This window comes from Malania oleifera, chromosome 6, assembly GCF_029873635.1.
Source record: "Malania oleifera isolate guangnan ecotype guangnan chromosome 6, ASM2987363v1, whole genome shotgun sequence".
NCBI lineage: Eukaryota > Viridiplantae > Streptophyta > Magnoliopsida > Santalales > Ximeniaceae > Malania > Malania oleifera.
Window position 1 is genome coordinate 39,176,641 of NC_080422.1, and position 18,016 is coordinate 39,194,656.

Here is an 18,016-nt window from a genome sequence, read left to right on the forward strand (position 1 = left end):
GATTACATCTACAAAAATGAAGTATTTTTTGGAGTTAAGGTTGGGCTAGAATAAGGAATGATTTTGGTGTTTGTACTAGGTGGTGTGGGTCTAAAGGATGGCTGGTGAAGTCATGTGGAAGAATTTTGATCATCAGTCAGTCATAGTGTCTTCTTCTGGTAATGAATTGATTTTTACAGTAAAAAGCTTGTTTTTGGAGTGAGGTTGTGATAGTGGATCAAAAAGCTTCTGTGCACTGTGCTGGGGGGATGAAGCAGTAGCTTATTACTTGTTAGTACAATGCTGATGAACAAGTCCTTTGGATGAGGACAGCAACTGTTCCAGAGGGGGCTAGAGTTTTGTTGGGGGTTGGTCACAGGATCACAATTGGGTGGAGTGGGCCAGGTTGCTTGACAATCATGTTGGATTTGGCTCCACTCTTGGGTAGTAAAGGAAATTTGGGCTTAATTTCTCGAGTGAGCGAGCAGAGCTTTTTAAATGAACAGGCCCAAAGCGATGGTGCTAATGAGGTCCAACATTAATTCTTAAAAGAACAGGCCTGTAATTAATTAAATATGTTGGAGGCCCACAATTTAATGAGAAAGATGCTTGGAAGAGTGTTCTAAGGCCCAGCATACCTCACACTTGGGTATGAGGTTTGGGGTGTAATGGAACAAAGGGGAGAAGTATTAACGGGAAGGTGAAACATAAAGGAATGGAAGCAGAGGGGTCTTTGTTGTCTGCCAACAGGGATGCATTCCAGCGATTCAAGTGGAGTGGGAAAGAGAAGTGTTTGTGCTGAAGGTGTCTCCAGAAATTGTTATTTAGTTACTGGAGATAAGTGTCTGGATACTGGAAAGCAATATGATAAGGCTGAGTATGCCAAGGTTTATACTTGTCGGGTGCCACTTGCCAGAGCAGGCAGGGTTCAAAATGGGATACTCTTGAGTAATCGAAATAACTCTGTTGTGTAGGTGAGTACATTTTAAAAAGAAATACTGTTGATAGTTTGTGCATTGAGGAAACTCTGAATGATTCGAAGGTAGGCTCATGCAAGAGTATTGGTGAGGGAGATTGTCTTAAGGAAAATAAGAAATGGGGTAATGAGTCCAATTATGTGATTTTGATGGTGAGTTGGCCTATGACGGTTTATTATTGGATGATGCTCGTGAACAATATGGGTATGCTTCACATTCCTTTGATTTAGTTGGTATTTGTGTCCACCCATTTCTCCTGTGGTAGAGATTAATGGAAAGGATTTAGAAGCTTAACAACTGATAGAGAAGATGGGCTTGAAGCTGTTTAATCCTGGAGGACAAGAAGTTTGATTGGATGGTGGTAAGAGTAAGGTGAAAAAAAATGCTAGAATTGTTTCGGGGAAGAGATTATCCACGGGATTTATTTGGGACTTGGTTTCTCTTTGGGCTTATAGCACAGGCTGTTTTAAGGGTTGCTGTTTTCAAGATGTCATCAGAGATTGGAGTGCTCTGGTAAGATGATGTAGTTTTATTTTGTTTTTGCTTTTGATTGAGAAGTTCTCCTTTTTTTATCTTTTTATCTTTTTATTCTTTTGATTTTTAGTAAAGTTTCCTTTTCTATGTAAAAAAATAGAGTAAGGTGAAAAAAGGCCAGCGTAATGATGGAAAGGGTTTAAAGAGGGGGATTTCTTATTTAGCTTTTGTTAGCTTTTCTTCTCTATTTTTTGTTAGCATTTCTCTTTTGAGGATCTCTTGTCCACTCGTAGTTTGTAGTTTCTTTATCTTCTCTCCTATTACATTTCCTTTGTTAAAAGAAAACTACAGTAGTGTGGACAGTAAATATTTCATTTCTCTCTTAATTTTTTTGTTGTTATTGTTGTTATCAATGCTCGCCTGGTTGGAATATAACTTGCCACCATGTTTGCCTCCTCTCTGCCACAATCTATTGAAACCCCAAACATCTCGATCAAAAACCCGTCTTTCGAGAAAAGAACAGCTGCTTTCTTTGTTTGATTCCATTTTTTGAAAACTCTTGTGTATGGCTGATTTCATAAGTTTGAATTTGCAAGCTGCTGGCTCAATGGCCCCGAAGGGGTGGGAGGGTGGGGCATTGGTTATTCAATTTTTCCATGTGCAAAATTATCAACTAGGTGCGAAAGCATACAATCTAGGCATATCCAATCAATAAATAAATAAAGATGAGCACCAAAATATATAGTGGTTTGATCGCACCATGACCTACGTCATATCCAAGAGCTTGTTTGCACTTTTCCATAATCAAATGGTTCCATATATGTGCTCATGTGCCCATGGGTTGCTTGATCCTTCTTATAACATTAATCAGTTCTCAAACAGAAACCACATTAGAACAACTCTGTCCCAAAGAAGATAAATGCACAGATAAGGATGGTAGTCCTTCACTCAAGGCATTGGTCTCAAGCTATTGTAATTGAACTACAAAAGAGATACCCAACGTACACTCCAGAACTAGGGCGAGGGAATCTGCTTTGAAAGAAAGATTCACATCTTATTTAGAAGTTTCATATTGCTGATTTTGGGGTGGAATTTTGGATGGCTTTGGGACCTTTTCTTGCAAATATATGCCTTCTTTGTTTGGTTTGGCCATCTTTGTCTTTTCCTCTATTGTCTTCGGAAAGCTAAACCCTTTCAAGGTTAAGGCATTTATCTGGGTAGGAGTCCTTAATAGAGTAACAGAATCTGCTGCAGAGGAGGCCTTATAAGGCTTCGTCTGTTTGTGTTATGTTTACTTGTAGTATTGGGACTCATTTCTTCATTTTTTTGCACTCTGACTTCTTGGGATTTGTGAAATAGATTGTTTGGTCTTTTTGGAGGGAGTTGGGATTGTATAGACCCAATAGAGCCTTTTTTGCTTACTTCTTTGAGAGGTTTTGGTAGGAGTAAGACTGCCAACAGAATGTGGAAGACTTCTGTATTTTCTGTTTTTTGTGGAATATTTCGTTGGAAAGGAATGCACACATTTTCAGTAGATGAATTTTGACTTTACTGTTGCTTTGCTTTAAAATTGGGTTATTTGCATCTCTGTGGTCTTTCTCTGCTGGTTGTCTCAAGGGAACTTGCTCTTTGGATTTCAGTGAAACTGGTAGGTTTTATTAACATTTTTTTTGGGGCTTTATTGATTTAGTTGCACACTTTCTCTAACTTTTCTTCCTTTTTTTTTCCTGCAATTTTTTCACATGCGGTAAAATTATACCAAATCTGACCGCATATCTTCTCTTTGAAATTGATGACATCATCCAATGCTATATCACAGGAAAAATCATCCTCCCTGAAACTATAAACATGCATGGATGATACCATCCAAATCTTCTCCTTCCTACCCTCCGAAGCAAAATAAGCTAGATGCATTGCCTTTTTTGAATGACTACTTAAACTACACATTGAAAGAACTTACTTCATCATGTCAGCTTCATCGGAGTAGACATCTTTAATTGGTGGAGAATCACTGTATTCAATCAAGAACTTCAGTGAGATGGACATCGTATCTATAAACTACCTTCAACTTATTCATCTCTTTGACTACCTTTTGGTATTTCTAAAGGGTTGTTACCTTATGACATATCCATTTGAGTTTTCACACCTTCTGTCGCTGGAGTGTTTGCTCTACTCAAGAGAAAGCTTCAGTCATATGAGCCATGTTTGCTCGTTGCTCTTGATTTACTGTTCCCTGGGTGTCCATCATGGAACTTTGGATACCATTTGATGCAGGGTTGAGAAGCAAAAACTTCCTGCTGACAAGTGACAACTGAACATGGAATTCCAGCTCCAGCAGCAATATAACAGAAAAAATAGCTAAAAAATGAAAAGATACTAAAGAGGATGGCTATAAGACTGGCTAGATTATATGGATTATAATGTTAGGCAACTAAGAAATGCCATAGCCAAAAAGTGAAAGCAGCTAAAGTGAGAATGCTAGGGATAGGTGAGTGGTATGACTCTAAAAGATGAAGGGGAGGACACATATCTAGTAAGGTAGTAGTAGAATTTGTAGAAGATAAAGTGAAGGCTGACTAAGGTGGTTTAGGCACTGCTGATATGACCAATAACACTCTAGTGGGAGAGGATTTAGTTGACTCTAAAGGCCGTATAAATGGTAGGGACAGACCTAGGACTAATAACTTATATTGAAGTAGTACTAGAGTAACAGTGGATTTGACAACTGTCCAACTCTTGAGGATTTTGCCCAAATTAAGTAGAATGGGAAAAAGGGTTTAATTTTCCTTCTGCTAAACATATAAAATATTGGCAATCAAAATTGACTTGAAAATCGTCTCGAATAAATGACAGTCTGGGAACATATAGAAAGTGAATGAATTAATGAGAATATAGTAACTGTGAGAATATATGACCAAATGGTGGAGGTAATGTCACTGGGTCAAGAAAGTGTTACGTTTGTATTTCTCACATGAGCCGTGGTTTAAAAATTGTAAATAATTATTGTTATAAATGAATAGAGCAGATGGCATGCTGGATTTGCTTGGTTCAATCTAACTGGTTTGAGATTTTGTTGACTGGAATTCAATTGAAAATTCCTTTATTTTGAGAAAATAGTATCTGATCATCATATTATTATTTTTATTTCCCCTCGTTCGTGCAATAAACGAATCGAATATAGTGCAAGTTGGTTTGGCTTAAAAAACCTGCAGAATATCTCACCAATTTTTTGTTTTTCTTATTGTTGATTCCTTGCAGTTGCTTTATTTTTCCCTCTCTCCTTTTCATTTGAGATAATAAAATGGTGCCGACTATTTCTCCTCAGTTCTTTGTGTGTGCTTGCAGCATTAACTCCTGAGCTCAAGACTACCTTAGATAAAGTTGTTACGTCACACAAAGTGGTTCTTTTTATGAAGGGAACCAAGGACTTCCCACAATGTGGATTCTCACACACTGTGGTGCAGATATTGAATTCCTTGAATGTGCCTTTTGAAACAATAAACATACTAGAAAATGAATTATTGCGTCAGGGCTTGAAGGAGTATTCCAGCTGGCCTACCTTTCCTCAGCTTTATATTGAAGGAGAATTCTTTGGTGGCTGTGACATCACTGTTGGTAAGCCTTGCCTTTGCTTTTGTGATCTTTTGTTTTTTGTGAAATCAGTTATGTCTATTAATAACTTCTAAAATTTAATGTAATTGCATCATCCGCTTTTATAATGCATGACCAAATATGAGAACAAAGCATTTGGAGTTCTCACACACATTTGATACATCAATGATTTAGCGAGGTGTTCACCCTCAGTTTTATTTGCTGGGGATGTGTCTAGTGTCTTTGAGAGTACACCTGGTATGCCAGATTACAACTAAGGTTTCTGCACATGCAATGAATTGCGATGTTGAATAGATGTAGGAGTCTGTTTTTGGGGACTAGATACTTGATTGCATTAGAGCATATGCCCACAGAGAAACACTCTACTAGGAAGCTAATCAACGGGTTGGAAAAATTCTCATCCTGCATTTGAGAGCATGGAATTTCAGGCATTGGATTTGGATTTGTGTGGACTTTGGGACTTTCCATGAAATGACTCACCACCTCCAATGCAAAAGATTTTAGATCTGGTGACAGTTAAGTAGACCAACTTTCATCAAATGCCTATTATATCGACGTTTGTCTTCAAAGTCGGGATCAACCCTAGACAACTTCATGTTAGGATCCATAGCTGTATCAACTAGTTTAGTTCCCAACCAACAAACTAGTCTCACTTAGAAAGTCCAATGTATATTTTCGCTGAGATAGATTCAACCCTTTCCTACACCATGCAATCTCAATACTAAGAAAGTAATGCAAAGTAACCAAGGCCTTGATTTGAAATTTTGCTTGAAACCACTGTTTAACATCAGCAATCCCTCTCTAGTCATCACCAACGATGATGATATCATCAACATAAACTACTAGAAGTACCACATCTAACTCCTTTTTGTAGAAAAAAATCAAATGATCAGAAGAGCACAGGGTTAAGCCAAATGTAGAGAGTAGACTACAACACTAAATTTGTCAAACTAGGCTCGAGGAGACAGCTTAAGGTCATAAATAACCTTATGTATCCTACATACTTCACTATCCTCCCCTTAAGCAACAAACCTAGGATGTTACTCCATGTATACCTCTTCTTGCAAATCTCTATACAAGTACAAGAAGGCATTTTTCACATCCAACTGGTATAAGGGTCGATCAAAATTAACTCCCCATGAGATCAATACATGAACAAAATTTAATAGAGCGAAGTTTGAAAATATATATATGCACAATTTTAAAAGTGTATGGGTAAGTAGTTAAATTAATAAAAAAAAACCGGGGGGGGGGGGGGGGGTTGGGGGATTCAAAGAATCTAAAACTTAAAAGAAGGGTCTTCATCTGTTCTAGATGGCTTAGAACAATATTATTGAAGTTTTATTGAAATTCTTAATGCTTGGTTCAAACACTGAAGTTCCACCTAAGTCAAGAGAGTGAAATTCTTTAATTGTATTAAATTTCATATGAGAGTTCTCAAACCCTCAATATTTCCATCAAAGTTGTATGAGCATCGTACTCTATCGAGTTTTAGTAATAAAGGGTTTTGAAAATCAAAGTTCAAGTTCCATTGTCAAAGTCTTGACAAGTTTCTTTGAAATTTTGATAAATTTTGAATATTTTGTGAAAATATTAAAGGAAATTAACTTTGATTTCAATGGTGGTGGAAAGCATAAATTTGAATGAAGACTTTGACAATTTCAAGAATGTTTAAAACCATTATTTATCACTGATCTGTTTGTGCTCGTCATTGTTTTCTGTACTTGGATTCTTGGAAAGTCCCTTAGATTCTGTTGAAGCCACTGTATCTAGTGAACTGCTGTGAGATGGGTTTGCAGCAGAAAAATTCTTTTGATCATGTCTTTAGCTCCTTTGAACTGGACATGGAATTTACAAACCTAAGTGAAACAGGCCCTCGGAGAGTTAGGTCCATCTATCATTTTTTTTTGTTTGAAAGCAGCCTTTATCATTTAGCTTTAGCCAAATGTTTTTATCCTGAAATAGTTTGTCCAGATGACATTTAAGGCCTATGCCCTTTTAAGTATGTCTCATTCCCTTAATGTTGTGCCGGGCACCCCACTTGTGCCAAACAACAATACTACAACTATATAAGAAACTAAAGCAATGCAGAAACTAATAATAAAATAGTAAAAAGAACAAGACAAGAAATTAACGAGGTTCGGTATAGAATTACCTACGTCCTCGGGCGCCGATTATCAATCCACTACTTCTTGACAAAGTACAACTTTGAGGTGTGTTTTACAAATGAAGAGTTGAGCTCTTTATATAGTTTCAACCTCAAGTCCAAAAAATACTTCTCTCCAATGTGGGACAAATAATACAAAAAATTCAAAACAACTTTTTATACTAATGTGGAACTATTCTACCAATGTGGGACAAAAAAACAACAAATCTCCACCTTGACGATAAATTCAACAAATTTTTCAGTCACCAACATTTTCTGGAGTTCCACATTATCGGCGCCATCCAAAAATATTCAGACTTGCAGAATATTGATCAAGTCCAAACAATGTTTGAACTTGATTGTTGTCACAATCTTGGTCAACATATCTGCGGGATTTTCAGTTGTAGCAATCTTCTGAAGAAGTATCTTGCCTCCATCAATAATATCCCGCATAAAATGAAACCGAACGTCGATGTGCTTCGTTCGTGCATGGTAGACTTGGTTCTTTGCCAAATGAATAGCGCTTTGGCTATCACATAACACAACAATGTGCTTCTGAACAACTCCCAAATTTTCAATTAAACCCTGCAACCAAATAGCTTCCTTAATGGCCTCTGAAACTGCCATGTACTCTGCTTCTGGTATAGACAAGGCAATGGTAGACTGTAAGATAGACCTCCAACTCATCGGACCATTAACAAATGTAAAAGCATATCCAGTAGTTGATCGACGTTTATCCAAATCATCTGCAAAATCAAAATTCACATATCCAACAACACGTTGATCAATAGTTTTATTTTTCTCAAATACTATACCAACATCAATCATATTCATAATATATCTCAAAATCCATTTCACAGCTTGCCAATGTCCTTTACTCGGATCATGCATATGCCTGCTCACCATACTAACAGCTTGTGAAATATCAGGTCTAGTACAAACCATTGCATACATCAGACTACCAACAACACTTGCATAAGGAACCTATGACATATACTTACGTTCCTCATCTGATTTAGGAGATAAAGCGCACTAAGTTTGAAATGAGGAGCAAGAGGAGTGCTTACTAGTTTTGACTGCTCAGACATGCCAAAACTCTGTACTACCTTCTTCAAATATTGTTTCCGAGACAAACTAACTCTTCCTCTCATTCTGTCTCTGCGAATCTCCATGCCAATTATCTTCTTTGCTTCACCAAGATCTTTCATGTCAAACTCTTGATTTAACTGACTTTTCAACTTGTTGATTTCTTCTCTATTCTTTGAAGCTATCAACATATCATCAACATACAAGAGTAAATATATAAAAGATCCATTTTGTAGTCTACAAAAATAAACACAATGATCGTGTTTATTTTTGATGTACTTTTGACCTATCATAAACTGATGAAATCGTTTGTACCACTGTTCTGGAGATTGTTTTAAACCATACAACGATTTACCTAGTTTACATATCCAATTTTCTTTTCTAGGAACCTGAAATCCATCCGAGTGAGTCATATAGATTTCCTCTTCCAAATCACCATGTAAAAATGCAGTTTTTACATCGAGCTAAACTAGTTCAATATCAAATTGTGCTACCAAAGCCAACAAAATTCGAATGGAAGAATGTTTAACAACTTGAGAAAATACCTCATTATAATCAATGTCTTCCTTCTATGCGTAGCCCTTAGCTACTAATCTAGCTTTGAAGCGAACATTATTTGCATATGGAAATCCTTCTTTCTTTACATAAACCCATTTGCAACCAATTGCTTTCTTACCCTTGGGCGGCTTGGTTAGCTCCCAAGTCCGATTCTGATGAAGAGACTGCATTTCTTCATCCATCACTCTTTTCCACTTGTCTGATTCAGAGTTCCTCATTGCTTCTTTGAAAGTGTAAGGAACATTATCATCTACAACTGGAAGTGCATAGGCCACCATATCAGTATATTGAGCAGGTTTTCGAATTTCTCGTCTTGGCCTCTAAGAAACAATTAATTCTTGTTGCTGTGAAGATTCTAGAATTGAAATCTCCTCTTCTTGTTCACTATTCCCCACCGTAACTAGAGAGTTTCCTTGTGTAGTCTCATTTCTCACTGGGTTTCCCAAAATTGTCTCAACCTCCACCTGTTGTTGAGTACCACTGGTCTTCTCTTCAACTCGTGACTCCATGCGTATTATTTTCTTCATCATTGCAAGTTCATCAAAAGTCACATCCCTACTTAAAATCATTTTTTTTCTTCTCTAGACACCAAAGACGGTATCCTTTGAATCCTGCACTTATCCCTAAGAATATTGCTTTCTTGGCTCTTGGATTCAATTTAGATTCTTTAACATGATAATAAGTCATAGTACCAAATACATGTAAAGAATTATATTCACTAGCAGGCTTTCCAGACCATACTTCATAGGGTGTTTTCCCCCCCTATTGCAGATGATGGTAGACAATTGATGAGATGACGTACATATCTAATAGCCTCAGCCCAAAACCTTTTGTCTAACCCAGCATTAGACAACATACATCGAACTTTCTCCAGCAAAGTTTGATTCATGCGTTCTGCCACCCCATTTTGCTGTGGTGTATCTCGAACTATGAAGTGTCGAGCAATACCTTCATCCTGACATACCTTCATAAACAGATCACTCGTGTATTCACCATCATTATCTGATCTGAGCCATTTAATCTTTCTGTCAGTTTGAGTTTCAACTAATTTTTTCCACTTTAGGAAAATATCACACTTCATTTTTATGCTTTATATAATACACCCAAATTCTTCTGGAAAAATCATCAACAAAAGTGACAAAATAATATATACCACCCAACGAAGCCGTTTTTGTGGGCCTCCCATACATTTGTATGGATGTAGTCTAAAATACTTTCAGTCTGGTGGATTACAATGCCAAATTTCAATCTAGTCTGTTTTCCCAGAATGCAATGCTCACAAAATTCAAGTTTGCACACCTTTGCACCCTTTAACAAACCTCGCTTAGCTAACTGTTGCAAAGATTTTTCTCCTGCATGTGCTAATCGCATATGTCATAACTTGGTTGTATCTGAATCTGCATCTTTTTAAAAAACAATAGCTGCTGAGCCAGTAACTGTACTACTACCTTGTAAATAATACAAGTTTTTTTTCCTTATTCCTTTCATCACCACCAGCGCACCTAATTTAATCTTTAAGGTTCCATCTTTCAAAGTGATAGTGAACCATTAAGATTCTAAGGCACCCAATGAAATCAGATTCTTCTTTAGGCTTGAAACATACCTAACATCAGTCAAGATCTTAATAGTTCCATCTTGACATTTCAACTGTATTGATCCTATTCCAGTTGTTTCATAAGTATTATCATTTCCCATAAAAACAACCCCACCATCTAATTCTTCAAAATTAGAAAACCATTCCCTATTGGGACACATGTGATAGGAACAACCATAATCCAAAATCCACTCACCAAAATAATGTAACGAAGATGTTCCAACAAGAGAAAAATCTGACTCACTTCTATCATCATTGGCTACATTGGCATTTGAATGTGCTTTGCCCTTATTCTTTTACTGTAATTTAGGGCAATCTTTCTTCCAATGCCCTCTCTCACGACAAAAGACGCATTCATCTTTAGCAGGTCTCCCACAAGATTTACTCCTCCCATGAGATTTACTCTTCCTTCCAGACATACGACTCTGAGAATGTCCCCTTATTGTTAGTGCTTCTGCTGTTTCCTTATAGACCCTCTGATCCTTCTTTCTGTATTTAGTACTAATCAATGCAGTACAAACAGCATCATAAGTAACTTTATCTTTCCCATACAATAAAGTGGTGGTCAGATGTTCATAATCATCAGGGAGAGAATTCAGTAACAATATGACTTTATCCTCATCTTTCACCTTTTCATCTAAATTTAACAAATCGGCCAAAATTTTATTGAAAGCATTTATGTGGTCATTAATCGAAATACCTGGTTGATACTAGAAGTGAAACAATTTCTTTTTCAAATAGAGCCGATTTTTCAAACTCTTGGTCATAAATGTATCTTCCAATGTCTTTTACAATTTCTTTACAGATGTCTCCCTCATAACACAATATTTCTGATTTTCAGCGAGACACAGACGAATCGTACCACATGCCTGACAATTGATCTTTTCCCAATCTCTGTCACCCATATCTACTAGTTTATCATCCAAAGTAATATCTAGTTCTTGCTGATACAAGATGTCTATTACCTCACATTGCCACATACCAAAATTATTGGTACCATCAAATTTCTCCACCTCAAAACGAGCATTAGCCATCGTCTTCAATGATGATGTCAATGCCGAAGGGGTTGGAGTTCGTGTGGACAAAGTTTCTTCTACTGTTGCACTAGTTTCTGTCATCTTCTATATATTCAATAGCAACCAACAAAGTAAAAGGCTTAAGATGAATAGTACGTACCAATTGTGTCTACTTTGTTTTATCCTATGAAATTTCACTTTGACCAGGCCGACCTCCAGGGAGTGATTGAGCTGCAATGGTCTCTGAGCACTCGCTTAGATAAGGTCTTTCTTATGCATCAAACATGGAATCAAGGATCCTAACAAAGGAATACTTACGTATCGGCACTATTCTACCTAGCTCTGAGACCAATTATTGTGTCGGGCACCCCATTTGTGTCAAACACCAATACTACAACTACTACTATTGAATATATAAGAAACTAAAGTAATGTAAAAACTGATAATAAAACAGTAAAAAGAACAAGACAAGAAATTAATGAGGTTCGGTATAGAATTACCTACATCCTCGAGCGCTGACAATCAATCCAATACTTCTTGACAAAGTACAACTTTGAGGTGTGTTTTACAAATTAAGAGTTTAACTCTTTATATAGCTTCAAACTCAAGTTCAAAAAACACTTCTCTCCAATGTGGGACAAATAATACAAAAAGTTCAAAACAACTTTTTGTACTAATGTGGAACTATTCTACCAATGTGGGACAAAAAAAAAACACTTAATTCTTGCATTTTTTTTATATATAATAAAAGAAATTACGAGAGAGAAGAAAAAGATATTCCAATCAAGAAACAAATCCTAAAAAAAAAAAAAAAAAAAAGAAAGAAAAACCTGAAAAAAAAATTGAAAGGGCAATTGGATGAGATACATGTTGAAAATATTGCCTATTTTATCTTGAAAAGACTTGGAACTTTCTGGGTTAGATCAGTCAGATGATCATGTACACAGGCAGCTTTTCCATTTGTACCAAATTTACTGAACTGCAATCCTGGCATCTCAGTAGGAACTTTTTCTTACCCTTACTCCTTCCATCTTAGCTTCAGACTCAGAATTTTTTGGGTTTAGATCAGTCAAATGATAATGTACACGGGCAGCTTTTCCATTTGTATCAAATTTACTGAACCACAATCTTGGCATCTCAGCAGGAACTTTTTCTTACCCTCACTCCTTCCATCTCAGCTTCAGTCGAACCACCCCCCCCCCCCCCCCCAGGCGCGCTCCTAACCACCAACCTGAAGCCTCTCTATTGTCCGGAGTATTCAACATTTGTGTTGCACCCTGATGAGGAATTCTTTCCAGCAATAAAAATTGCCCATAGTTATTGGCTCTCAAACGTAGCAAGATTAAATGATTAGGTGCCCTGAAAGTTTTCGTTCATGGATTTTTTGTCTTTTGGAGCAAGAAATTATGGAAGTACAATCCAGCCAGTGCATCTCATAAGAAGTTATATTGATGAAATGGACTTTCTGGCCACAACTCTCCATAATTATCAGAGGGCCATTCTTTTACAAAGAAAAATATTGTTTTTCTTTTTATCTATTTTTTAATTTATATATATATATATATATATATATATGTATATAACAATACTGCAATCACCCATAATCCTTAACCTATTACCAACTACTTTTGGCCAAATAGTACCCCATGATTATTCTCCAACCATTCTCTCTGAAATGTTCTCACTTCTCATGCTTGCTGATTTTTTCCCTATAATTTTTAATTGCTTTTGAGTTTGTTGTAGTTCATCACTGTCACGCCCCGAACCCTCCAGGTGGGGCCCGAGTGTGAAGAGACCATTCACACGTCTTTGACACCATATCTAACATACACGTAGCGGAAATAATTAAACATTCTCCATTGTAATACCAAAGTTCTATACTATACATCCCAAAAGTGTATCCCTTCACTTTACGTAACATAACCAGGAAAATATAAAGACATCAACTTAAAAGTTTCAGTATCTACATCCACTCACAATCACAAAAAACTAAACCCTACCCTTGGAGATTTCTAAGCTTGATCACCTGAAGGACTTGAAAAGATAATAATTCGCTGGGCTGAGACACCTCTCAGTAAGGAAGAAATAAACTATAGCAGTGTGTAGTAGAAGAGTTTTAATAAATATATATATACAAAATAACTCATCAATTATTCAACAACATCTGGCAAGGCCCATACAGACTATGGTCACACAAACAATCTAATATTTATAGCAAAAGTTCTCGAGGATTGGGAAGATTACACGTCCATACATGTACCTTCCCTCTGCTCTGATACCGTTTGTAACCATACCCTTTTGATTCAGGTGTGGCTACAACTGATACCGATCAGGGCATTCACCTTTCACGATAAGCTCTCGGGCGGAGAGATTTACTTTACCATAAATATTCACGTAATAAAATTCACAATTCAGTATTCACACATAATCCAATATCAATCATATTCCAGAAATGCATGCGTTCACATACATCACCACACAACTACACAGAATTACAATACATTCCATTGATCTCAGTACGTGGCCTACTCAGGGCAATTGCATACCCTGCAGTACGTGGCCCACATAGGGCTTCTGCGTACAACCCAGTACGTGGCACGCATAGGACTATTGCGTACTACCCAGTACGTGGCCCACATAGGACTACTGCGTACTACCCAATTCGTGGCCCACATAGGACTAGTGCGTACTACCACAGTACGTGGCCCACATAGAACAACTGCGTACTTTACCGTACGTGGCCCACGTAGGGTAGTTACGTATTTCATTGCACGTTTACACTCACAATAGACAGTATTCACCCAAATTAGGCAGCATTCACAACCGAACAGTATTCACCACCAAACAGTGTTCACAACCAGACAGTATCCACAACCAAACAGCACTAACAAGCAAACAGTATTCACAACTGAACAGTATTTACAACCAGTTAATTATGAAGGATTATTTTCATGCCACGGTTTTTCCCAAATATGAATTATGATCAAAACCAATCATTTTTAAATGCCTTATCCTTTCAGAAAAACCGTACTATATATATACGGCGGCTCATTTACTCGAAAATAACTGGTTCAAATTTAGTAAAAGGTTTGGTATAATTTATTCCCCTTACCCATTTCTCAAAATTCTGTCCAAATCAAATGGAAAACGGAACTTTGTATTCCAAAAATCCTAACTTAATCAGTTCAACCCTAGAATTTTTATCATTTAACATTTCCTAGGCCCACACGCTCCCAATAATTAATTTAATATTAAAAATATCCTACTTACCCTAGTTTTGGAGTGGTGCCCAAGAACTCCAAATCAAGTTTCTACTTCAATTAACTTGGAGAGAATCGCCCCAAGAACCTCGTGGTGGTTTCTGATAGTCGAATCGGACTAAATCCAGACTAGAATCGGAGAGAGAAGGTGAGAGGACCGAAGTCCTAGAGAGAGAGGAGAGAGAATTTGCGAAAGAAAATGACCCACGGCCTATTTATAGGTTGAGCTTTGTCGACGAGTCTAAAAGGTTCGTCGACGAACCAAAGGACATTTGTCGACGAGAACATCAAGTTCGTCGACGAATCCATTAAAAATCTGAATTTTCCCTACTCTCGGTAATTCCTTGACGATGTGACACGTGTACTCGTCGACGAGACCAAGAAGCTCGTTCGTCAACGAAGAAGGGTTCGTCAACGAGTCCTTGCTGATGCTTTTTCTAAATTTCTTTTCCCCCTTCTTTTCTTTCTCCTTATTTATTTTCCCTTTTTCTTTTATTTTCTTGGTTCGGGTTATTACAATCAGAATGAACTGTTGTCCTGCTAGAAGTCAATAAGTTTCAAAGTGGAAGTCGGCACTTTTAAGCACATGAGATGACACTTGATGTTCTTTCTTTGTCCAATTGCTTGTGTATACTGACAGAAACCCTGAGGCAGGACATGCAGCGGGTGTTACTGGATGTTTAATTGTCTTGTCATATGTTACGAAGTCACCATCTGACAAGAAGCGGCACTTTGAGTGACCAGTGACCCATGGCAATGCTCCCTAAGTGAGCAGGCAAAAGATACCATAGCCCAGACATAGTTTAACAAGGGAGAAGGATCCTGATAGGCCTGCAATGAAAGAAAAGTCAGTGTGCGTAGTAAAACAGGGAAGCTGCTGGGATTAATAATAAAACACATGGAAAATCCACATCGGTGTGGGATTATGTTGGACGTGTGTACAAGGTTGAGGTTGAATAAATTGAAGTTACTCAAGCTTAGGCATGGTTGTTGAACGCTTACTTGCTGCTGAGATTAATAATAAAACACATGAAAAATCCAAATAGGTGTGGGATTGTGCTGGACATGTGTGTATGAGGTTGAGGTTGAATAAATTGAAATTAGTTGAGCTTAGGCATGGTTGTTGAGCACTTATAAGTAAGCAAGTTACAACTTAATGCGATCTGTGGCAGGACCATGTTGCTTCATTAACTTCTAGTGATTTCTATCATTTGTTCTTTAGTATCACAGTAGAATCTTCAATATATCCACTCTAGCTCAATATCCCACTTCATAAAAGGTCCATGCCTATGACTTTCAGTAAAGCTGATTGGAGGTGAATATTTAAATGAATAAATGCCAATTTTTTCCCTTTCAAAATTTAACTAGCTTCTTTGTGATTATTGAATGTATAATTCCCCAAATTTCTGTTAATTGATGACATAGTAATTAGTTGGGACTCTTTCTTACTCTAGAAGTGCTAATCTAATGAATTCCGTTCATGATTATAACATCTTTTGGGCTGTGCCATGACATAAGGCCCTTTTGTTAATCTTGCTTTTGCAGCATTTTCCATTATGTAGGTTTATACCTGTTACAATTTATCTGCTTTGTGCAAAGTGTGATGATCAGTTGAGCAAGGCTGTCATGCTCAAGCGTCTCTTTCTTGATTAATTTTATCGGACTGATTCATTGCAGTTAATTGGATGTTGATCCTTTGGTTGATATCCTTGTCACCAACTATGATTTGTCTTACATAGTGTCAGCAATATTTTATGGGTGCCTAAGCAATGTCAAATATGTCACTTGCATCCTATCGGAACTTTTCCTCTTGTTGATGTGCCCTTTTTCTTAATGCACAACTGCCATTCTTCTGGACCTGTAGCTTAATTAATTCTTTAGAATGGATGTGTAGCTATAATTTAGCCATTTGTTTTAGCTGTTTATTTATAATGTTGATCCACTCCATTTGAGAAAAAGGGGGGACCGGGAAAAAGGATACTACTTGGCCACATTTATATCATTTTCTATGTGATGGGTCAAGTTGGGATTGCGGATGCAATATGATGTGAAAGCATGGTGCTTTTATGTCAGCAAAGAACAATATTTATTGTTAATAACATTCTGTATATAGTGTTGACATACATTTGATATGATTTTTCATTGTTAATTTATATTGTTGCTTGCTTCGGGTGCTGCTGTGTCCAAAGGACAAACAAAGGCCAAGTTTGTACAAGTTAGCACGGACTTTTAACTTGGGGCAAGCTTGTAGTTTCAACTCAGACCATCTTCAATGATACATTTTGTAATGAAGACCAAGTTTGCTAAGTTACCCAAGAGTTTGGAACTTGGAGCGCAGTTTTAACTTATTCGAACTTTGATTATGCATTTTTTGTTAATCTTAAACAGATAAACATTTTTTTTCTTTTTTGAGTTTGGTATCATGGGAATATTAATCTTCTAGAGCTTTTAAGCAGTCACATGATTGTTGTGATTATATTTTATGCATGCTTTTATAGATCGGTTATAATTGTCTTTAGTCTTGTTTTGAGGTCTTCTTGTAATTCATTTTTGCTCACTCGTGTGGTTTCCAAGCTGGGCTTTTTAGAAATCTTTTGCTTTCCCTTGATATTATTTTACTTGCTAGATAGCATTTTTTCCCTTAATGTCCAACTTTATGCATACTTGAATTCTGTATATCTTTTTTCTTGAATGTTGAGAGGTTTGCTTATTGGACTAATTTTGCTACAGACGCATATAAAAGCGGGCAATTGCGTGAACTGTTGGAGAAGGCAATGTGCTCCTAATGATCAACTACCTTTGCCAAGTTTAAGGTTGTCCAAGGTTAAATTCTCTTTGATTTGATACTGGATATATTTGTTTACTTCATTGAGTAGACTTGTGAATTTGCAATGTAAGATAACATTTCTATATGGGGACAGCAAAATTCATTTCAAACAGTACCTTACAAAATTATTGGGAACTACTTCCTTGAAATTTTACGAGCCAATCTCATTTTAAAATATATAGTAAAGCATACCAGTCCCTTAAATTTCGTGATAGTTAAATTTCTACTTTTTGTTTCAGTTTTTGAAGTGCCAACCCTCTATGCAAATGAGAAAGTCACATTTTGTTCCTTAAAATTCTTCTTCTGTTTCTTTTCCTCATTTCATGTTTTTTTTGGAGCACAATACTACTACTAATAATAATAATAATATTAATTGAACATTTTTCGCAAATTTTTCAAATTTTCAATGTCTATATAGAAAAGCTAAAAAGAAGAGCAAAAGATGTTTTTAATTTTTTCTATATAAATGTTGGGATGTAAGATTTTA

The 18,016-nt window shown here is 36.8% G+C and overlaps 1 protein-coding gene across 1 annotated transcript in view; it reads left to right on the plus strand.

The window, feature by feature from the left end:
- The window catches only part of LOC131157538 (uncharacterized), a 42,217-nt gene extending 24,539 nt beyond the window's left edge, over window positions 1-17,678 (plus strand). The window contains exons 3-4 of the mRNA XM_058111768.1: window positions 4,776-5,045; window positions 17,433-17,678. Coding sequence (XP_057967751.1) covers window positions 4,776-5,045; window positions 17,433-17,488 — 326 coding nt within the window. The 3' untranslated portion in view covers window positions 17,489-17,678. The remainder of the gene's footprint in view (window positions 1-4,775; window positions 5,046-17,432) is intronic.
- The last annotated feature ends 338 nt before the right edge of the window (window positions 17,679-18,016 follow it).